Here is a 21,756-nt window from a genome sequence, read left to right as displayed (position 1 = left end):
GCGTTTTAGTTGCATATATGTATGTATCCAAGAAACTGTGTTAGTTATAACAGGTGCCTTTGTGGGGCCTTAGGTGTAGGCCTTGAGGCTTCCCATCAATAACTAAACTGGTGCTCGAACACATCATATTTATTCTCGTGATTGCCGGAGTTTTCTAACTATTATACTTCTGATTACCCGAGTCCAAGAAGTAGAATGAACCCAAATAGGTGCCTTCATGGGGCCTTAGGTGTAGGCCTTGAGGCTTCCCATCAGAGTTCATTCTTATACTTCGACTCTTTAGATCGCAGAATGGAATGAATCCAAATGGATGCCTTTGTGGGGCCTTAGGTGTAGGCCTTGAGGCTTTCCATTAGAATCCATTCCATGCTCAAGCGTTCTATGGTAATCATGATATAATAGAAAGAAAACTAGAGGGTAGGTCGATTACTTGCGCCCCAAGTAACTTCGGACTTCTCGTTTATCAAGGACTGTCGTGGATGGGTTAAGTCCACATAAAGTTCTTTTTTATGCCTTGAGGCCAAGGACTTTTAACTGATCAGATTTACATGCCCGAGGGCTTAGGACTTGGATCTGGTTTGAACACTGACGATATATTCAAATCGGATTCAAGTACTGAGAAAGCCTTTTAATAGTCATATTGCTAGAAATAACTTGCATATAACTGGAAGTATACAACATATTGAAAAGACAAAAACAAAGCAAAGAAGGTCGGGCAAGTTTAAACCTTATCGAGTAAGGTTGCTCGTCTTGCAGGTTCCTATCTTTGTAGTTTTGTCAAATGTCTGAAAGCTTAGAGGGATAGAGAAAGAGAGAAAGAGATTACAAAAGATGAATCGATACTACAGCAAGGTTGAACAAGGTAGCAGAGCTATTACAAAGGGTTGAAGAGAGGGTTATCCCGAGAGGGATGAAGGTTTGTCCCGAAAGGGATGAAGGCTGACTACAGCTTTGTTTTGAAGGCAAATCTGGCTTTGAGCAGAGTTTGTGCTTGCATTTGTTTGTTTGATTGAGTGTCCTTATTCCTGGTTTTCCTTTCTTCTTATATAGACAATTCGGCTTGGTTTTCTGTAGCAGCAGCCTTGCCCGAATGTGGTGTGAGGATGATGACTCATCAACTATTTTACATGTGATGCCACCGTAAAGTGCTTTATAGGCTGTGTAGCTGATCAGTCCACACCACTTGGCCTTTGGGTAGGTAAGCAAGTGGTCTTCATGAGCTGCACTAAGTCAGAAAAGGCCCTTTCTGCCTTCTGGGTTTTGACTAGGCTTCGGCTATCTTCCCTTTCGGGCCTCCTTTTGGGCCAGCTCCTTTCTTGAGCCCAAAGTTCAAGTTTTGATCCAAACATCACCAATTAATTGATCCTAGGGCATCCCAACTGGATTTTGCTCTCTACATCATAGTTAGAGTCCGGCGTGAACATAGCACAAGCCTGATAAACCTTAAATTTCATGTGAAATAGGTCCACCAAGTTCAAGTTGGCTTAAAACTAGTATCCATAAAATCGATGAGAATCTCATGAAGTGCATAAGCAATAAAGTAGAACCACATTGATTTCTTTGCTTGCTTTGTGTGGAAGTCTATAGCTAAACAGTTAACATATATCAATATTTGTTTTCTGAAAAGGCTAATAATTTATATAAATTAAACAAAAATAATAAACATAACCATCTCCCAAGCTGGGAAAAATGAAATTTAAAAATAAAATAAAAAAAACCCAGAACCGATTAAATCTAAATTAAAAAGTAAGAAAAGGAGGAAGAAGCTAAACCTGCAAAGTTCAAAGAGGAGAGAGTATTCTGGTACGAGCGAGTACAGTACAAGCATCCGTACACCATTGGACCTGTTGACATTGTTTTTAATGGAGGAAATTAATCAATGAAATATGTATAAAATGTGGAAGAAAGTATAGTACAGACCTAAAACAGGGCCACGGCCAGCTTCATTGATGCCCATGATGCAAGGCTCTGACGCCCATTCGGGGATTGCAGCTTCACGCTCCGATCCCATCTACTTCTGCTTCTTCTTTCCCTTCCCTATCTCTTTCTCTTTTCTCACAGTCGCGCCTTTCTGTTTCCGACAGCAAGAACGGATTCAAGCCGTCTCCGTCAGGTTTTAAGTTTTTGAGTTTTTTTTTTTTTTCCTTGGAAAATTTTATTTTTGGTCCCTATGGTGATGATTCCGGCTCAAACTCAGATACCACTTTAATCGATTTCAAATCTCAGAAATCAAACTAAGGAATTATGCTAATTTTAGGGTCCATTTTGACTAAAAAGCCAATAATATATACTATATGTCCACTTCTAATATTCCGGGGTCTTTTTGTGACAAATCCAACACTTAATAATAATAGATAACTAAGTTTGGGCAATTTATTACATATTGTTGATGGACCATATTGGGCGTAAAACAAACCAAAAAACTAGGACTGGGCAAACAGATCATGGGCCCAGGGGTAGAGGTGGGTACATATATTGTAAATTCAAAACGGGACGAGATGGGGCGGGTACAAATTTCAGAGAAAACGGGCTCCTGGCCCAAACCGTTTCCACTGTTCATTATAGGGAGATTAAATCTCCACTGTTTATTTCTTAGGTTATGTAGAATTCTCTAGACTTTCAGAGTCCTAAATCCTGACTTCGATCATAGCGGCCTCCAAATCCTGACTCCTTTTGACCTCGATCTCGAATTTTCCCAGCTTCATCTGTTCATTGGGCATCGAGTGTTTATGCATGAGGGGCTTGGTTGTCCAACTGTAATTATTGTTGGAAAAGTAAGAGCAGTTGGCGGGGACAATGACCGGAGTGCCGGTGGGGATGGGGTTGACGTCGAACATGTTGTTGGTCGAGGCGATCTGGGTGGGAAGGGAGTTGAGGAGGTAGGTGATGGAGAAGGGAGAGTTGTAGAAAGGAGGGAGGAAGCGAAATGTGAGGCAGGAGAGGCATGAGGAAGTGACGCCGTTGCAAACGTAGTTGCGCTGCTTGTTATCAACTAGGAGCACCGTCGAGTCATCGCCAGTAGTGCCGTCGAGTCATTAGGGGTCAGTCGATCTCCATTATCAGCCTTTTTGTTCTTCTCGGGTTACCTCACTACCATAGGACCTGTGGGGACCCATAGGAACCAGCCTATTTCAAAAGGGTTGGGTTAGGTCCGAATCTCATTTTGAAAAATCCAAAACCCACCCCGCCTCGCCCCGTGTTATTTACAAACAGGTTCGGTCCGATTCCTTCAATTTTGGGCCCGGCCCGGCCTATGCCCACCCCTATAGAAAACAAGTTTAACTAGATGTAAACTTGCAATTGCACAAAAATGTCGTAGTAAAGTAATTTACAAGTCCAAGTGTTGTTCCCACGAAGATAGGGTTTGGGCAAATGAAAATAAACAAAAACTAAATTTGATCAGCACAAGGCTTTGCATTTAGTAATTTTTGGAGATGATTTTGAAGCTAAACTATCCATACAATTGAATTAGCTTCTTGTTATTAAGTGTGATAAATTACATTATTGCTTCACAGGTAATGATTTTCCTGGTTCGCTTGTTTTCTCGAATGTAAATAATCCTACATGTTAAAGGCTTAATCAGAATAGACTGCATGTTAAGGTAGACAATTTTTTAGAAAAATTATAGTTTAACATGCCTTACAAGGACTTAGGTGTGGAAATTATCATCTAAACAATCAAAAGAATTAATTGAATACATCTCTAACCTTGTGAACGTAGTCTAACTTAAGATGAACCACGTACACTCGTCTTTACTTCTCTACCCTTATCTTTGTTCATATCATCTCTACTTAACAACTAAAGCACACTTCGCCACTCTTTTCGTTGACTCAAGGTCTACCCGATTTTGTGCATTAGAAGTACTAATGTCCAGTAATATTCCTCTCATCTTAGATCCGACTCTCGTGGTATCTCATTCATTCTTATTCACATACCATGTAAGTAAACTTGACATTAATTGCTCTATACTGTCTACTTCTCATTGATTGAGACCCGAAGCGAAAAACTCGAGCCCGTCTATAGTGTTTGCCGAGTCATATCTTTTGTCTCGAGTGTTATATTTGTTCGTTTTCGAGGAGTGTTGAGATGGGCTTGAGTTGTTGAGGGGTCTCGAACAAAGAAAACGAGGCAAAGGTTTGAACATCTTTCTCACCCGCACAGTTATTTTCACTTTACCCACGAACTTCCAGTCACATTTAAAAAAAAAAAAAACAAATCGGTATCCAAATCAGTGGCACCCAGATTCCAGAAAATCAGCATTATCCTGGCAACAAAGAGTAAAGCAAAAGAGAGGCAGCCTCAGCCTCATCATCCGATCCCAGTACAAGTAGAAGGACAAACTGCTATGGCATACTCAAAAGCAAAAGTGAGCAGCAAACAAAAGGTATACACACACGTTCTTGGATGTCTACCCTGCTGGGTTACTATTACTATTTCCGATTACCCAAGGCAAGGGAACGTTTTACAGACGTACCTCTAGTCATTTCCCACAACACATTTGCAATCATGAATGAATCCAGCTTATATGGAAATTACTTCTTATGAGAGGGAACTCGCTGCTGCTTCCCAGATCAACATCAAGAACAAAGACCATGAGGAACATTGTCTATTAGACACATGAAATTGTAGCACGTCATCCATTATTCATACACCATAACACCAAATAGACATAAAACAAAGACTTAGAACTACCAAAACGAAAACATAGAATCATAATGTTATGATGTGAGCACAAGTTTGCAAACTAACAAACTAACACACACGGTTACCATAATGAGAAAATGATTCATTACAGAGATCAATAAGCCTAGAATAAGGGAAGGACCGCACAAGTTCACATATTTGGATTATCTTTTCTTTTGTTGTTGCTTGTACTACCAGATCGATAAATTCACTGCTTGAAATTATACAAGGGACTTACTGCTGCCTTCCAATCGTCATCTGATTGCCGTCAAGAAGAGAAAGGCTCCCCACACAAATGGTTCCATTGAAGGAAGTTGGCAGACCACAAATTCGAACTTGTTTGGCTCTCTTTTTCTTTAAATCACACCGAAAAAAGGTAGTCCGCTCTATATTCACAAGAACAACCATTTCACCGTTCTTTGAGAACACCAAAGGTTTGCAATATCTGTTGCCATAAGGCATACATCCATTCTCAAAAGAATACAGCAAGGTCCAAGATTTTGTAACTCCGTATTCCTTCATAATCTAAATATCACATTTGGCCAAAACTGCTGAACACAAATACATAGAGAGCCTCCCAAGACCTCCAAACTCATCATGAAATTGTCATCCTCATCCCCCACCGGGGTGCCAAACTCCATATACTGTTAGTGTGTAAATTGTGATCTGATATGGCAAATGTATTTCTAGCTCATATTGCTAGGATGATTAACTAAATTGTGTGTATGCTCTCTTATTAAGTCTCATAGGTCTTAAACAAGTGAGTGTATATGTGTCTTCATCTTATAGGATGTAAGATGGATGGCTAGGATTGTTTGGATGTAATTTGAATACTGCCAAATTTAAATTGTATTTGCAGTTAAGAGGAGAGAGACCTTTTTCCTCTCTCACTCTTGGTGGAATGAAACAGTGAAGAAACATTTGCAGAGTCATATTCTCTGCTCTCTCCATCTCTCTCTCTTTCTGCATCATCTTCTTCATTTGTGTAACAAGTTTTATTCCATAGATCAAAAAATACCTGTGAGTCACAGCTCACAGAGAACAGTAACATTTCGTTTTACACTAACATGGCCTCAGAGCCTGGTTGGGTCTGATTTTATGGGCGTAGATTTTGTGAGGGTTTGTTCTAGCAACATTTCGTTGCAAAGAAAATTAGTGAGAGTGAGCAGTGAGATCTTAGTCTAACATGGCTGGATCTGGCGGAGGAGAGCTTCGCGCTTCGATATTCAACGGAGAGAACTTCGATTTCTGGCAAATTCGAATGAAAACAATTTTCCGATCTCACGAGCTGTGGAGCATTGTTGAGATGGGTTATCTACCTCCAGTGAAGGATGCGAGGGCTCTTGGAATCATTCAAGGAACAGTGTCGGATCAAAATTTTCCACGGATTGCAACTCTAGAAACTGCGAAGGCAGCTTGGGATATTCTGAAGCAAGAATTCGTAGGAGATAAACAGGTACAATCTGTGAAAGTACAAGGTCTTCGTCGTGATTTTGAGTATACTCGTATGGGTGAAAGTGAATCTCTAGCTACATATTTAGCTAGGTTGTTTGATTTGATAAATCAGATGCAAAGTTATGGTGAAGATCTTAGTAATCAAAGAATTGTGCAAAAGTTGTTGATCAGTTTACCTAAATCATATGATAGTATTGCTTCTGTTATTGAAAATACTAAAGATATTGATGTAATTGATGGACAAGATGTAGTTGCCATTCTGAAATGGTATAAACTGAGATTAACTAGACATGAAGAGAATAGCACTGAACGTGCATTTTCTAGCTTAGATATTTCATCTAAGAACAGTAAAGTTGGTAATCAGTTTACCAATACTAGTGGATCAAAATCTCAGAAGAATTTCAAGTTCAAAGGGAAGCAGTGGACTAACAAGTTTACTCCAGGAGTGAGAAATGAAACTAATAACACTGGAGGTGCTTGTAAATACTGTGATAGACTTCACTATGGAGAATGTTGGCTGAAAGGGAAGATTCAATGTCACAAGTGTGGAAACTTGGGCATATTGCCAGGGTTTGCAATCTTAACAAGAATATTCAGCAAGGAAACTTTGCGAATAAAGTAGGAGAACAAAGGAATCCCACAAGCAAGGTAGGAGAACCTGGAAATCTTTTCATGGTTAACCAATCAACTGAAGTGAAAGCTGTGAGTGAAGCTTGGTATATAGACAGTGCGTGCAGTAATCATATGACCTCCAGAGAAGAGTTACTGGTGGATATTGATAGAAGTATTCAGGCAAAAGTACAAGTTGGCACATGGGTTTTGGTTGATGTGAAAGGTAAAGGAACCTTAGTTATTGATACTGATAAGGGAAAGAGGTACATAAGAGAAGTTATGTTAGTACCTGGATTGGCAGAGAATCAGCTAAGTGTTGGCCAGATGACTGAACATGGGTATTTTCTAATGTTTAGTGATTATAAAGTGGATATTTTTTATGACAAAACTCTGACAAATTTAGTGGTTAGTGTGAAGCAAAAGGGGAATAAATGTTTTCCGCTTGTATTCAAATAAAATGATCATTTGGTACTGAAAACAAATGTGCATCAGTGTAGCACAATGTGGCACAAAAGATTTGGTCATCTGAATTATAGAAGTTTGAAACAACTGCAGGAGTATGATATGGTTCTTGGATTACCTGAAATGCATGATAGTGAAGGTGTGTGTCAAGGATGTGCATTTGGAAAGAATCATAGGGAGTCTTTTCCAAGGGAATTAGTTTGGAGAGCTAGTATGCCATTGAAGCTTATACACTCAGATGTGTGTGGTCCTATGCAAACATCAACAATAAGTGGAAATAGATACTTTGTTACATTCATTGATGACTACTCGAGGATGTGCTGGATATATCTTTTGAGACACAAGTCAGATGTCTTCCATGTATTTAAGAAATTCAAGGCTATGGTGGAACTTCAAAGTGGCTACTCTGTGAAGAAATTGAGAACCGATAGAGGAGGGGAGTTCATCTCAAAGGAATTTGAACAATTCTGTGAGGTTTTGGGTTTGGAGAGGCAGCTCACTGTTGCATATTCTTCATAGCAGAACGGAGTTGCAGAGAGGAAAAACAGAACCATAGTGGAGATGGCTGGCTAAATGTATGATCCATGAGAAAGGTCTTCCTTATAATTTCTAGGGTGAAGCTGTGATTACAGTTGTCTATTTGCTTAATCGATTTCCGACAAAAGCATTGGAAAATATGACACCTTTTGAGAAGTTCAGTGGAAGGAAACCTGGAATTAAACATTTAAGAGTGTTTGGTTCTATCTGTTACTCTCTTATTCCAGGAAATTTGAGACATAAACTGGAGGAAACAAGTGTCATTGGAATTTTTATTGGATATGGCACCTGTGAGAAGGGGTATAAACTGTTTAATCCTGAAACCCAGAAAGTGATACTTTCAAGAGATGTGATTTTTGATGAGAATGGTAAATGGGATTGGAAGAAACATAAGGTCAAAGATGTGTGTATTCCATTTTCTGCAAGTGGATCATCAGAAGTGGAAGAAGTTGATGAAGGTTCAGATCCTATGGAACAAGCTATGGTTGAAAGTCCTCATATTCAAATTGCTGACTCCTCACCTATTGACTCTTGAAGTGCAAACAGCTCAATTCCTATACCTCAGTTTGATAATACTTCACTGAGATATAGAAACTTGAGTGAGATTTATGAGAGATGCCATGCATGTATCATTGAACCAGAGTGTTATACTGAAGCTGCACAAGATGAAGCATGGAAGAAGGCAATGAAAGATGAAATTGGGATGATTGAAAAAAATCAAACTTGGGAACTTGTGAAAAGACCATCTGATAAACCTGTGATTGGGGTAAAATGGGTGTACAAAACCAAATTGAACCTGGATGGATCAGTTCAGAAGAACAAGGTCAGACTTGTTGCAAAAGGCTATGCACAAAAGCCCGGAATTGACTACAATGAAACCTTTGCACCTGTTGCAAGGTTAGATACAATTAGAACTTTAATTGCACTAGCTGCAAAGAACAAATGGAAGTTGTTTCAACTGGATGTAAAATCAGCATTCTTGAATGGAGTGTTAGAGGAGGAAATGTATGTTGATCAGCCAGATGGGTTTGTTGTGCAAGGAAAAGAAGACAAGGTTTACAGACTGCATAAAGAATTGTATGGCCTAAAACATGCACCTAGGGCTTGGTATGGTGAAATAGACTCATATCTTATACTCTGTGGATTTAAGAAAAACACCAGTGAAGCAACTCTGTATACCAAGTGTATGAGAGACTCAGAAATGATTATAGTATCAATTTATGTTGATGATATAATATATACTGGAAGTTGTCAAGAGTTAATGAATGAATTTAAATCTGATATGATACACCAATATGAGATGACTGATCTGGGACTCTTGCATCATTTTCTTGGTATGGGAATACTGCAAACTGAGGAGTGTATTTTCATTCATCAGAGAAAGTATGCCTTATCTTTACTGAAGAAATTTGGACTACAAGACTGTAAATCTGTGAGTACTCCATTGGTTCTAGGTGATAAACTGAGAAAAGAAGATGGAAGTGGAAATGCAGATGAAGCTCAGTATAGACAAATTGTAGGCAGTTTACTGTATCTCACAGCAACTAGACCTGACATAATGTATGCAACATGTCTCTTATCTCGATTTATGCATTGTCCTACCAACAAGCATTTTGGGACAGCAAAGAGAGTACTAAGATATGTTCAAGGAACTCTTGATTTTGGCTTGGAATACAAGAAAGGTGAATGAGCAATCTTAGTGGGATTCTGTGACAGTGACTAGAGTGGTTCAGATGATGATATGAAAAGCACATCCGGGTATGCTTTTACCTTTGGCAGTGGGGTTTTCTTTTGGTCTTCAGTCAAGCAACAATGTGTTGCATTATCCACAGCTGAAGCCGAGTACATCAGTGCTTCTGAAGCAACAGCACATGCTACTTGGTTAAGATTTGTCTTGGAGGACTTTGGTGAAATGCAAACAGTTGCAACACCATTGAATTGTGATAATACCTCAGCCATAGCTATCACAAAGAATTATATCTTTCATCAGAAGACCAAACATATAAACAGAAGATACCACTTCATAAAGGAAGCATTGCAGCAAGGAGTGATCGATTTGGTCTACTGTCCTACAAATGAGCAAGTTGCAGATATTTTCACAAAGGCATTGGCAAGGGAACAATTTACTTATCTAAGAGAGCTTCTTAGAGTGAAATCAGTTCACAATTTAAAGGGGGCTGTTAGTGTGTAAATTGTGATATGATATGGCAGATGTATTTCTAGCTCATATTGCTAGGATGATTAACTAAATTGTGTGTATGCTCACGTATTAAGTCTCATAGGTCTTAAACAAGTGAGTGTATATGTGTCTTCATCTTATAGGATGTAAGATGGATGACTAGGATTGTTTGGATGTAATTTGAATACTGCCAAATTTAAATTGTATTTGCAGTTAAGAGGAGAGAGACCTTTTTCTTCTCTCACTCTTGGTGGAATGAAACAGTGAAGAAACATTTGCAGAGTCATATTCTCTGCTCTCTCCATCGCTCTCTCTTTCTGCATCATCTTCTTCATTTGTGTAACAAGTTTTATTCCATAGATTAGAAAATACCTGTGAGTCACAGCTCACAGAGAACAGTAAAAGTTCGTTTTACACTAACATATACTTCTCACTAGCAATATCAAGGGATATAATTTTGCATCAATTTTTATCTGAATCTGATTTCCGCATCAAACAACTCATAGCACCGTTCAAAAACACCACATCCCCCGTTTGCACATAGAAACCATTGCAAGGCAATTTCGGGATCCTTTTCCATGAGTTGAATTTTAAGCTATAAATACTAACTTGAGAACTCACAGGGACATAAGCATCATCCCTCATATTAAAATTCAAAATTGCCAAAATTTTATAATCGTGATTAGCTGAATCGTACCCAAATCCATATTCAGGGGTCACCCCAAATGAGGATCGCTGCTGCTCAATCTTAAAGGTTGGGAGAGGAATCTTCTTGAACTTTTGAATTGACGGGTTCCACAAAGCAAGATTCTTACGCATTCCGTTGTGAACACAAACCACACCATTAATTGAGCAGCCCAATATCTCAGTATAGTCGTCAGGGCATAAATTTATATAGGGTCGAAGTTTTGATTATTTTTCAAAATCTCCGTATTTGTTGTAGACCTAATTTACTGAACTGTATTTATGACTAGAGAGGGACAGTGCCAGCTGCAAGAGAGAGATTTAATTCTGAGGTGTGTTGTATCATCTCATTATGCCTATATTTATAGTAGTAGGATATGTTAAATTCTTATCCTAATAGGATTACAACTCTAATAGGATAATATATATTAAGGGGAATATTCCAAGATCTCCCTAGATACATTAGGATTTGCACAATCACACTCCTAATCTAATAGGACTGCAACACTTCCCCTTTAAGTGTGTAAATACTCAAACAAAACTTCGCATCATGTTTTCAGTAGTTGAGGTAGAACGGTTGATGAAGTCGGCAAAAAAAGCGAATGTGAGTCTCAAATTTAAACAAAGTATGCATTGGTAGTAAAACTCACAAAACCTCACTATGGTAAAACCTAAGGCAGGTAAAAACCCATACGTTAAGGAGAAAAGTGAGAAGTATGCATAATGTCTAAAATAAAAATCAAACGGGACGAAAGTAGTGAACTCAACGAAGTATGATCATCCCAGGATGGGTGCCTCATCAAAACCTCATTAGGTAGCAAAATCCAGTAGGAAAAATGCTTCTAATCGTAAAAAGAAATACATTAAGATTAAGTGAGTATACTTCTGGATACTCCCCCTGAGTTAGATATAACTTCCAAATAAAAGAACTACAAGCAATTCAACTCAGATAATTCATGCATACTGATTCCTTGGACAAGCTTCTGAAAAGTAGACTTGGGCAATGACTTGGTGAAGTGATAAACCAGGTTGCCCTGGGAATGGATTTGGTTGACTTCAATGTTATAATGTTGTTGTTGTTGGTGAGAGTAAAAGAACTTTGGCGCTATATGCTTGGTGTTGTCTCCCTTGATGTATCCCTTCTTTAACTGCTCGATACATGTTATATTGTCTTCAAAGATAGTCGTAGGAAGGCCAACGACAGAAGTAAGACCATTAGTGCTTCGAATGTATTCCATAACTGCTCTCAATAAAAAAACACTCACACGAGGCTTCATGTAAGGCTAGAATGTCAACATGGTTCGAAGAAGTCGCAACTAGCGTTTGCTTGGTAAACCTCCAAGATATTGCAGTGTCTCAAACAGTAAAGACATAGCCAGTTTGAGAATATGCCCTATGTGGGTTAGACAGATAACTAGCATCTATGTAACCCAAGAGGCGAGAATCAACCTGAGAACTGAGGGACGGCAGCTCCTCTCGAGGATTCGTGGATGTAGAACAAGCCCAAATTTGTCGTACCTTTGAGGTAGCGAAAAATGTCTTTAACACCATTCCAATGTCTGTGTGTAGGCGCGTTGCTGTATCTAGCTAAAAGATTAACAACGAAGGAGATCTCGGGTCTAGTGTATTGAGTTAAGTACAATAAAGCATGAATTGCACTTAGGTATGGAACTTCGGGCTCCAAACTCTCATCCGCATCCTCATCCTCATTGGGATGGAAGGGATCTCATTTTTTTTTTTTTTTTGTCAATAAGGGATCTCATTTAACATCTAAAGTTTGAACGACTATAGGAATACTCTAAAGTTTCACTTTATCCTTATTAAAATGTCACAATAACTTTTAGGTGTAGTTCGATTGAGGTATTAGGATTCCATCCGAACAATGCTTGATCTCCAGGCCGAAACAGTATCGAGTTTTTCCAAGATCCTTAATCTCAAATTCCAATTTCAAGTAACTGCAATTTCCTCAGTTGATCGGCTTACTAAGTCAGCACATTTTCTTCCAGTGAGGGAAAAGTATTCTTTAAGCCAATTAGCTGAATTATTCGTATCGAAGATCGTGAAGTACCATGGAGTTCCAATTAGTATTATCTTGGATTGTGATCCTAGATTTACTTCTAAATTTTGGATAGCATTTCAAGAAGCTCTTGGATCGAGATTATTTTATAGTATAACATATCATCCTCAAACAGATGGACAATCAGAGAGGACCATTCAGACGTTCAAAGATATGTTGAGATCTTCAGTATTGCAGTTTGGTGATGCTAGGCATAAGCGATTGGATTTAATGGAATTCGCCTATAACAACAACTTTCATTTAAGTATTGGTATGTCACCTTTTGAGGCTCTTTATGGTAAATCTTGTCGCACACCCTTATGTTGGTCAGAAGTTGGTGAAAGAGTGTTAGTGGGTCCTGAGATAGTGGAGGAGCCTACTCAGAATATTCAGGTGATTAAGTTTAACCTGAAAGCGGCCCAGTATCGACAGAAAAGTCTAGCAGACAGACATGCCACTGACCGGATGTATAATGTAGGTGATTGTGTATTTCTGAAGCTATCCCCATGGAAAGGTGTTGTGCGGTTTGAAAAGAAAGGAAAACTGAGTCCTAGGTACATTGGACCATATATGATCATCGGGCGAGTAGGTGAGGTTGCTTATAGACTTGAGTTACTTCCATAGTTATCAAAAGTGCAGGATGTTTTTCATGTCTCTATGCTTTGTCATTATGTCCCAGATCCTTCACATGTGATTCCTGCTCAACCTTTGGAAATTAATCCGGATTTGACGTATGATGAGGAACCAGTGACTATTTTAGATTGGAAAAATAAAGAACTAAGGAATAAGACAATGCGTTTGGTGAAAGTTTTGTGAATAAATCATTTAGTGGAAGAAGCTACTTAGGAGACAGAGGACCGGATGAGAGAGATGTATCCACACTTATTTTATGATTTTTAATGGATTTGATGATGTGTAAATTTCGAGGACAAAATTTTTATAAGGTGGGTAGATTGTCACATCCCGTCCCGAATTATTTTTAACAATTGCGTGAATTGACGAAATTGCCCTGAGCATTTGGTGATGATGTGTGTAAATGGGCTAAGGTTTTGGAGCAATTAAGTTCATTTCCTAACTATTTTGACCCAATCAAATTTTAAAGTTTTATTTGTTTTGGTTGGTGACCCAATTTGGACCACACACACTCATCCTCATCCAATTTCGTTGACTCTCTCTCTCTCTTCCTCTCGATTTTTTCTTCCCATTTTTCGTACAAATCGTACGGACAAGTTTCAAGTATCCATTTCATTCATAGATCAAAGACTTGAAGGTTGGTTTTATGTTCCTTGCAAGCCCAGGAACACATTGGTACCTGTAGTTGGTCGCGAGGACGTCGGGATCGTGAGAACTCGAATCCCGATTTGATGCACTGTTCATGCACACGTAAATGTGTAGTTTTCAGGGAGTTTTGAGGTTATAGGAAGCTTTAGATCACTCCCCCGAAGCTCGGAGTAGAGAGTTAAGGCGTTTTGGACGTCAAGAAGCTCGGGAATAGTGAGTTGCAGAGGTGGCCGGTTTTCGTGGATTTTACAGCTAGACCCCGTGATTTTTAGGTCCTAAAACTGGTAAGGATTTGTTCTACTTGTCTTAAGCTTCATTTTGGTATAAAATTCATGAAATTTGGTTGAAAAATGAAGAAGATATTAAGGTTTTTCGAATTTCCAGTTTCTGGCGACCGGCGATTCGCCGGAAAAGAAAGGAGAATACTTCTTCGATATTGATGGAATATTCCTAACAGCAGCTAACGACATTAGGTTAGTTTTAACGAAATATTCTAATTTTTAGCAAAATATTCCCTAACGGCGGTTAAGGATTCCTTCAGGGTTGGCCACGTGTGGGACGTCGGAAAATTTTTCTAAAAATATAGGGATGTTCCTGAGGTTGAATAGGTCACGGTGGTATATTCAAACACCTTAATTGAGCAATGTATGAGAAGTTATTACCTAGTTTTGGTTATGTGCTTTAAATAACGTTTATTCAGTTATTTTGCATATAGGTGAGACCTATCTTGAGGATGAGCGCCATCAATCGAGGCTCGAGGGCTATGACCCTCCGACATATCAGTGAGTGGGCTTTTGGTTTTCTGTATATACCTATATACTAGAGATTTTTCCTAGAAAATATGTTTAAATGAATGTATGTTTTGAAAATGCCATGCAAGTATCTATCTATTTTAATTATGCATTAGTAGTTGCATACATTCATGATTGGTGCTACAGACACACAGGTAAGTTCATAAATCAAAGGTATGAGATGGTTTCGGTTATATGATGTATTGAGAGCTCATAAACCTGCACCCCGGTGTTAATGCTCCCGCCCAGAGTTAGGGCACAGTCCTTCACGTGATGTTCACCTCCCGCACCATATACTCACCTTGGATCCAAGTTAGGTGCACAAGCTTGTTGTACAGACCGCTTTAGGTGGTTCCGACTAGTAGGTAACTTGCGATTATTCGCACAGCCTTCACGTGATCGTAGCACTAGAGCATATTTATTTTACACCTAGTCTTGTCGTACAGGCCACTTTAGGTGGTTCCAACTCATGTGCAGGATTTGATTTGATTGGATATGATTGAGATTGATTATGAGCTATAGACTCAGCCATGCATTTGAGTTAGGGACATCTGGTTGTTGTGATACATGTCATTGTTATATTACTTGGGTTCTTTATGGCACTTCATAGATATACTTTGGCATGGCATACTTACGAATATTGTTTCTGAGCATGGTTTTGAGATATGTATATATTTTTTTTCTCTAGGAAAATTATACAGGTTTTACGGCGAGGGGTTAGAATTTTTGAGAAATGAAATGATTTTGAAAAGCTTTGTTTTTGCCCACTCACACTTTCTGTTTTGCGCCCCTCCAGGTTTTAGGTAGAAGTGCTTTGGTGGATCACGAGGATTCTGACAGGGGTTCTGACATAACATCACCATGTAAGATCACCCTCGGGTGTTGTATTATTAGTACTTGTCCTGCTTGACTGCACTTAGACTATTTATGCTCTGGTTGTGTATTTCTCACTCACTAGCACTCTATCTTAACTAGTTCTGCTAGTAGTTTGGTTTTTATTCCTTCGTAATTCCTTATATCTCTATTGCTTCCGCACTGCGCACATAGTTACGTCACTCCCACTTGACAGCCAGCATGCCCTAATTTAGGTCGGGGTGTGTCACGCCTAGACTGAAAATTCTCTTCAATCACCTCAAGTGGAGCCTCAATTTTAATTTCTATTTTATCTCCACATTTGATCATGTCACGAACAAGGACTTTTAGATCATGTCCCATGGATACGTTAGCAACATTCCACTTCTATCTGTATAAAGTTTAAACTCAATGAAATCTTTTAATGCTTACTTCATTTTAAATTTTTATTTATGACATTTCATATTTTTTGTACTTGTTGATAATTATTGCATTATAAAGAAAAAAAATTTTATACAACACCTAGAAAAATTATAACTTATCGATGTGGGTTTTATTCCTATACATAACTTTCCCAAGTTGGAACAAGAAATTTTTATGACTGTAAAGACCTTATTCCTATATGGAGTATTACCATAGAGACAAGAGTGGTTTACTGTATGTATAATAAGAATAAAGTTGAAGCCTAGAAAAATATTTACAAACTATAAAAAAATTAGAACATAAACTAGTGATTACTAAAATCTCCTGTAGATCATTAAAACAAGAGGTATTTATCGGTTTAGTTTATCCCAGTATAGAGGTGCCAATTTTTTCTTTGAATTTTAATTTTAGTTGAGTAATTCCTGAACTTTTATAATTAACTAATTCCTCCCGAACTTTAACTTTAGTCGCTTACCTCTAAAATTTTATAAGTAGCCAATTTCTCCTAGCATTAGATTTTTAAAGTTCATCCATTTGTGCCCCCATATAGTTGTCATTTGTTGTTCTCATGATTAAAATGGATAAAAATTAAATGAAAATTTTTAAAGTCTAACGTCAAGAGAAAATTGGCTATTTATAAAAGTTCAAGGGTAATTGACTAAAATTCAAATTCAAATGAGAAATTAGCTAATTATAAAAGTTCAAAGAAAATCAATTAAAATTATAGTTCAAAATAAAAAATTGACAGTTCTATACAATTTTAAGGAACAAATCCACATATATACTTGGAACAAATGTTTGATTTTTCTACTAATACTTTCGTTAAAAGCTTTGAAGGGACGTGTGATATTTTTTTTTGTTTAAAAACAATTATATATATCACACGTCATTTCAAAGCTTTTAACGAAAATATCACACGTCCCTTCAAAACTTTAAAGCGAACGTGTGATATTTGACTGAATAGTGAACACCTTTTTAAAATTTTCGGGCCAATTAGACAGGCACTTCGGAGTCTGGAATACCTCTCTGTAATCTTTGTTTGCCCCTACCCTCTCTCAGGACTTTCATCAAGCACCTGGCAGTGGCACATCTGGGCATTCAGTAGTGGAGCAAAGATGGGTGTGGGTCTATCAGTTCTGATAGGGTTGAAAGCAGCAGTCTTGTTCTCGTTGTTTGCATTCCTCAGAAGCTCTGGTTTCACTGTGCTTTCCATACCATTTTTGTACGCCTCTCTGGTATCCGCGTTGGTTTCACTTGCTGCTCACCCATCCATAGACCTTCCCATGCTGCTGGGGAAGAACCCAGATGGGAGTTTCCCCGTTTGGTCGATTATAATGTTCAGCCCCTATTTGTATTTCGTTCGCTTTTTCTCGGCGCTGCGGAGATTGCGGAGTAGGGAAGCTCCGTATACTGAAATCTGTGAGGGTTTGTTCGTCGGCGGGTGGCCTTCTTCGCCGGATAAACTGCCACCAGGGGATCCTGCTATTGTTGATTGCACTTGTGAATTGCCAAGAAAGCCTGAGTTTTCAGGGCATTCTTATTTGTGTGTGCCAACATGGGACACAAGGGCTCCTCCACCGGCTGCCATTGAATCCGCTGTCAAGTGGGCTTGCCGGAAAAGGGATCAGAATAGGCCTGTTTTCGTCCACTGCGCGTACGGTATGCTGCCTAAATTTAGTAATTTTTCATTTTGGTAATGATATAGATTCACTTGTTTTGCAATGCATGTATATGTGTGTATATTTCAAAATTGTTGCAATGCGACGTGTCTAGCGGGATTAGCTCCTAAATTTCTATATAGGTGAATAAGTAAGGGGTAGTTGTGGTGCAATGCACATAAGATTGCCTTAGGATTAAGCCCTATGGAGGTACTTATTAATCAACCACTGCTCTGCTCACGCGCATGCTCGTGGTAGATAAGAAACGGGGTATGGAGTACATGCAGAAAGCTTTCTTGAATTTTGTCACTCTTCTTTTTGTGAAACAAATTCCACGAAACCACTTTCTCAGTGAACTCTTTAGTTTCACCAGGCGCAACATCCAAACACTTGGGCCTGCAGTCATCAACAAATCTTCTCAGGTTTCATTCATGTAGCCTCAAGCCTAATATTCCTGCCTCTTAACCTTTCAATTTGGAAAATTGTTGCAGTTGCTATCTTCTTCCACTTCCATCGGCCAAAGCCCCTTGCCCAACACTATGTTTGATGGTTCATGTCCTCTGATAGAATTGGAAGCACATTCATAGCGAACATGTCATGGCTTTGTTTAATCATCCAAATAGGCATCTTCTCCTGAACACCCAGAAAGCCCTCAGCGGCTTGCTGCCCCTTAATTTCCTAGGACAGTTACTTAAGTTGAGGTTGACAAGTTGTATCTCATACAAAAAGTCTGTAATAGCATTGACAAAGTTGGTTGGTTTACTTACCACTATTCACACAAGCTTAAGCTGTTTAGATGTGGTTCAAGGGTTTTGTATTTTAGCTCTCTCACTCACAAGTGGGTCACTCTCCACTTTTTGAGATCAATATGTGGAATCAAACTTATATAGGGAGGATTAAGTTACAGGGATTCAAACTCAGGGAGGATTAAATTACATGGATTCAAACTCAGGGAGGATTAAATTACAGGTATTCAAACTCAGTATTTCCTGCTCTAATACCATGATGAAGGTTGTTAGTTTACCACTATTCCCAAAAGTTTAAGCTGTTAGAACTGGAATATGGACCACCATTGTTCTATATTTTAATTACATTCCTTATTACTATTTGGTTAACTTGTGCCTTCTTGTAGCAACTTGTACCTAGTCCCTCTGATTTCATACTCATTCTACTAACCCAAATCAAGTCAGCATCATCCATTGTTTACAGATTACCACTCGGCACTTGTATGAAATTTAAATACCTTTAAAGGAGTCACACAAAAAGAACAAAAATAATTAAACAAGTGTAGGTGTATTATAATTGCAGCACAACAAGAGGGTGGAATGATTCGATTAGCACTGGGCTCTTCGTCACATCTTTGGAACACTCAGTACTCTGCACTAATGTATTGTCTTAGAAAAAGAAAAGGAAAGAGGAAACTTAATGGTAATTTAATTCTTATATTGTTTTGGTTCAGTTTCCCTTGAAACCATTCCGAATGTCTCATTTTTGAAGCCAGATAAGACCTCCAGTAATTTCTTATGGAGAAACAAAGCTGTCACTGCTATTGGTTTTTAGAAATACAAGTCACACACAGTTATTAAATTTAAGTTTGCACTTACACGTGTATTTCTGAGCATGATCCTGGATTTACCCTGATGTTATGTGCGGAATTATTCAAACTTTTAGCCACTAGATTTATAGCTTTTCTTTGAGAGAATTTGTTGAGGACATCACTGAAAAACCATTTAAGGTTTAAGAAGTAAAGAGATGGAAGAAAAGATGATTTCATTCAATATTATCTTTGTGGTTGGATTACATTCCTGGATTGTTTGTTTGTTTCCTGTGGATTTTAGTTTCCCTGTTTTAGTTAGGATTTGGCTTGGTTTTCTATACAAGTTTGGTACGCTCTCTATTGAAGCTTCTTGTTAAGGTTTTGAGTTTTGACTTGTTTCATTAAGATCTGTGCTATATATAACACAGCTATTTTGCTATAAAATAATACCTAAGGCATGCAGTTATACTTGGATTTGGGAATGACTTGGAAATTCAAACAAGATGGAGCTGCCCGGGTTTATAGAATTTATGATTTAAACTTAAAAAAGGCCAAGCTTGGAGGTTTCGGGTGATTAAGGTCACGTCCCTACATATATAATCCTTAAGACTGTAACCTTTAACTGTCTGGTTGAAAAGAAAACGAAATGCTGCATACTGAAATGGTTCTGGACTCAAATCAATCTAAATTCTGAATCCATTATCCCTCAAACCGAAATCATTTTAAAAAATTTGTCAACAAAGAGTATCAAAACTCTCTTTTCAATGTGCTTACAATGTTTGATAAGAATACGGTAAAGTAAACAGTTAAATCTAAATCCTTCAATTCAAATACACAAATAACGCAATCATAGTGAAATGATTGCAAACAGTTCCCATTTAAGTTGTTAAGTTTCTTCTCTAACTGGTGGGATTCTCAACATCCCTTTCTGTGAGAATGCTTTGTGTATTTTGTAACAAAATTCCGCTGTCTGTTTCTTCATAGTATTGATATTTGATTTCTCAACTATTTGAACGGGTGCAGGTAGTGAGTTGTAACTAGAAACTCTTTTGTAATTTCCTGTTTAGGTCATGGGAGAAGTGTAGCTGTCATGTGTGCACTACTAGTTGGTCTTGGGGTGGCAGAGGACTGGAAAAATGCTGAGAAACTAATTCGAGAGAAACGTCCTTACATTAGGATGAATGCCCTACACCGCATGGCTCTGGAAGAGTGGTCAAAACATCGGTTATCTCCTCCTAAGAAGAATTGATAAATTAAGGTAACAGACAGCCATGGTTTCCTGTGGTGCCAGTTGAACTGTTGACCCGGTGAACCTCATGTGGAACATGAAGCCACCAGGCTACAAAGAGACCGGCGACAGCCATGTATCCTGATGCTACTGTTTAAGTCGGGAAACTAAAATTAGTCCTTACAGACTAATAAACAATAATAATCAATATTTCTTGAACAACTTAATGTGTATAATTATGCATAAACATGATCTGCATTTGTAAGATATATGCTCAACTCAACCCCGAGTTTTTTCCAGGTATTTTGTTCCTTCTTTCATCTCCTCTCTCCCTTCTTCGAACACTTAACATCCCAAATTTGTTGCTGCAATTGGTTGGGCACCATTGCACAATAAAAACTTCAGCTAATTTTCATTTTAGTACCGTCAAGGTTTTCTAATTTTCGCTTTTAGTACCCAGAGTATGTATGTCCCACTTTCGTACTCAAAACATTGATTTTTCTACCGAGTAATGCTAGGGAGATTAAATTTATAGATAAAATTTGCAAACTAAATAATGCGTCATCAATGCAAAATGAGCAAGTTTATCAAGCTTAAGTAATAATCTAATCATCAACTTTCATATCATTTAATTTACAAATTTTATCTATAAATTTAGTCTTCCTAGCATTACTCTTTTTCTACCTCTTACGTACCTTTATTAGTCATTGTCTCAATTGTTAATTGATGACATTTAACCAATGTTCTAAAAATCGATCTAGGCGGCCCGCCTAGGTGTTCAGCGAAGGAGTCCCGACTCGATTTAGGCCAAAACGTTCTTGTAAGGCGGGGAAGATTTAGGCGGCTGCCTAGACGCTAGCTAGGCGGTTTGGGCGGTTCTTAGCGGCTATCTAGGCGGCTCTGCAACTCTTACGTAGGCTTTGCAACGCCCAATCTCAAAGTGGAGCCTCAAGTGAAATCCTGCTCACCTTTTGTGAGTAGAAGAGGAAAGAGAGAATGCAAAAAGAGAGAAACTCTTAACTTTTAAGGTATTAATCCATGGCAGCGAGATCTGGATTTGAGATCCAATTCGACATTCTGATGACTAAAGGAAGAAGAAGAAGAAACGGAAAAACTCAGATGGGAAGAGTGTTCCACTTTCCAATGAGTGTGATAATGATATGGGCTTTGGAAATCTTGGATGGCGTGACAAAGTTAAGGTGGAGGGGTCAGAAACACAGATGAGATGTGATATTATTTGGTTTTAAATCTTTAATAACCACACACTACCTCTACGTGGGGTTTATTGGAAATCTTAGGTGGCGTGACAGAGTTGGGG

The 21,756-nt window shown here is 38.4% G+C and overlaps 2 protein-coding genes and 1 pseudogene across 3 annotated transcripts in view; 1 reads left to right on the top strand and 2 right to left on the bottom strand.

Annotated features, from left to right (window-relative positions):
* Nucleotides 1–2,137, bottom strand: part of LOC126582684 (ribonuclease H2 subunit A-like) — a 58,114-nt gene extending 55,977 nt beyond the window's left edge. The window contains exons 1-2 of the mRNA XM_050246858.1: nucleotides 1,921–2,137; nucleotides 1,773–1,844 (exon numbers count right to left, since the gene is read on the bottom strand). Coding sequence (XP_050102815.1) covers nucleotides 1,773–1,844; nucleotides 1,921–2,011 — 163 coding nt within the window. The 5' untranslated portion in view covers nucleotides 2,012–2,137. The remainder of the gene's footprint in view (nucleotides 1–1,772; nucleotides 1,845–1,920) is intronic.
* A 2,599-nt stretch (nucleotides 2,138–4,736) lies between these two features.
* On the bottom strand, nucleotides 4,737–10,813 carry LOC126603027 (F-box protein CPR1-like; annotated as a pseudogene).
* A 6,142-nt stretch (nucleotides 10,814–16,955) lies between these two features.
* Nucleotides 16,956–20,741, top strand: LOC126582466 (uncharacterized). Of its 2 annotated transcripts, XR_007609537.1 has the most exons (3): nucleotides 16,956–17,674; nucleotides 18,581–18,818; nucleotides 18,864–19,451. XR_007609537.1 is itself a non-coding variant. In XM_050246628.1 (2 exons), exons 1-2 carry the CDS (start codon nucleotides 17,131–17,133, stop codon nucleotides 20,457–20,459), a joined length of 726 nt encoding a protein of 241 aa, XP_050102585.1. In that variant the 5' UTR covers nucleotides 16,966–17,130; the 3' UTR covers nucleotides 20,460–20,741. The 2 variants fall into 2 exon arrangements, 1 of the variants encoding a protein (XP_050102585.1); XM_050246628.1 differs by lacking the exons at nucleotides 18,581–18,818; nucleotides 18,864–19,451 and adding an exon at nucleotides 20,278–20,741 and having other exon boundaries at nucleotides 16,966–17,674.
* Nucleotides 20,742–21,756: the final 1,015 nt, after the last annotated feature.

The sequence above is a fragment of the Malus sylvestris genome, chromosome 2, assembly GCF_916048215.2.
Source record: "Malus sylvestris chromosome 2, drMalSylv7.2, whole genome shotgun sequence".
Taxonomy (NCBI): Eukaryota; Viridiplantae; Streptophyta; class Magnoliopsida; order Rosales; family Rosaceae; genus Malus; species Malus sylvestris.
Note: the sequence above shows the minus strand (reverse complement) of the source record. Positions and strands in the feature narration are given on the sequence as shown.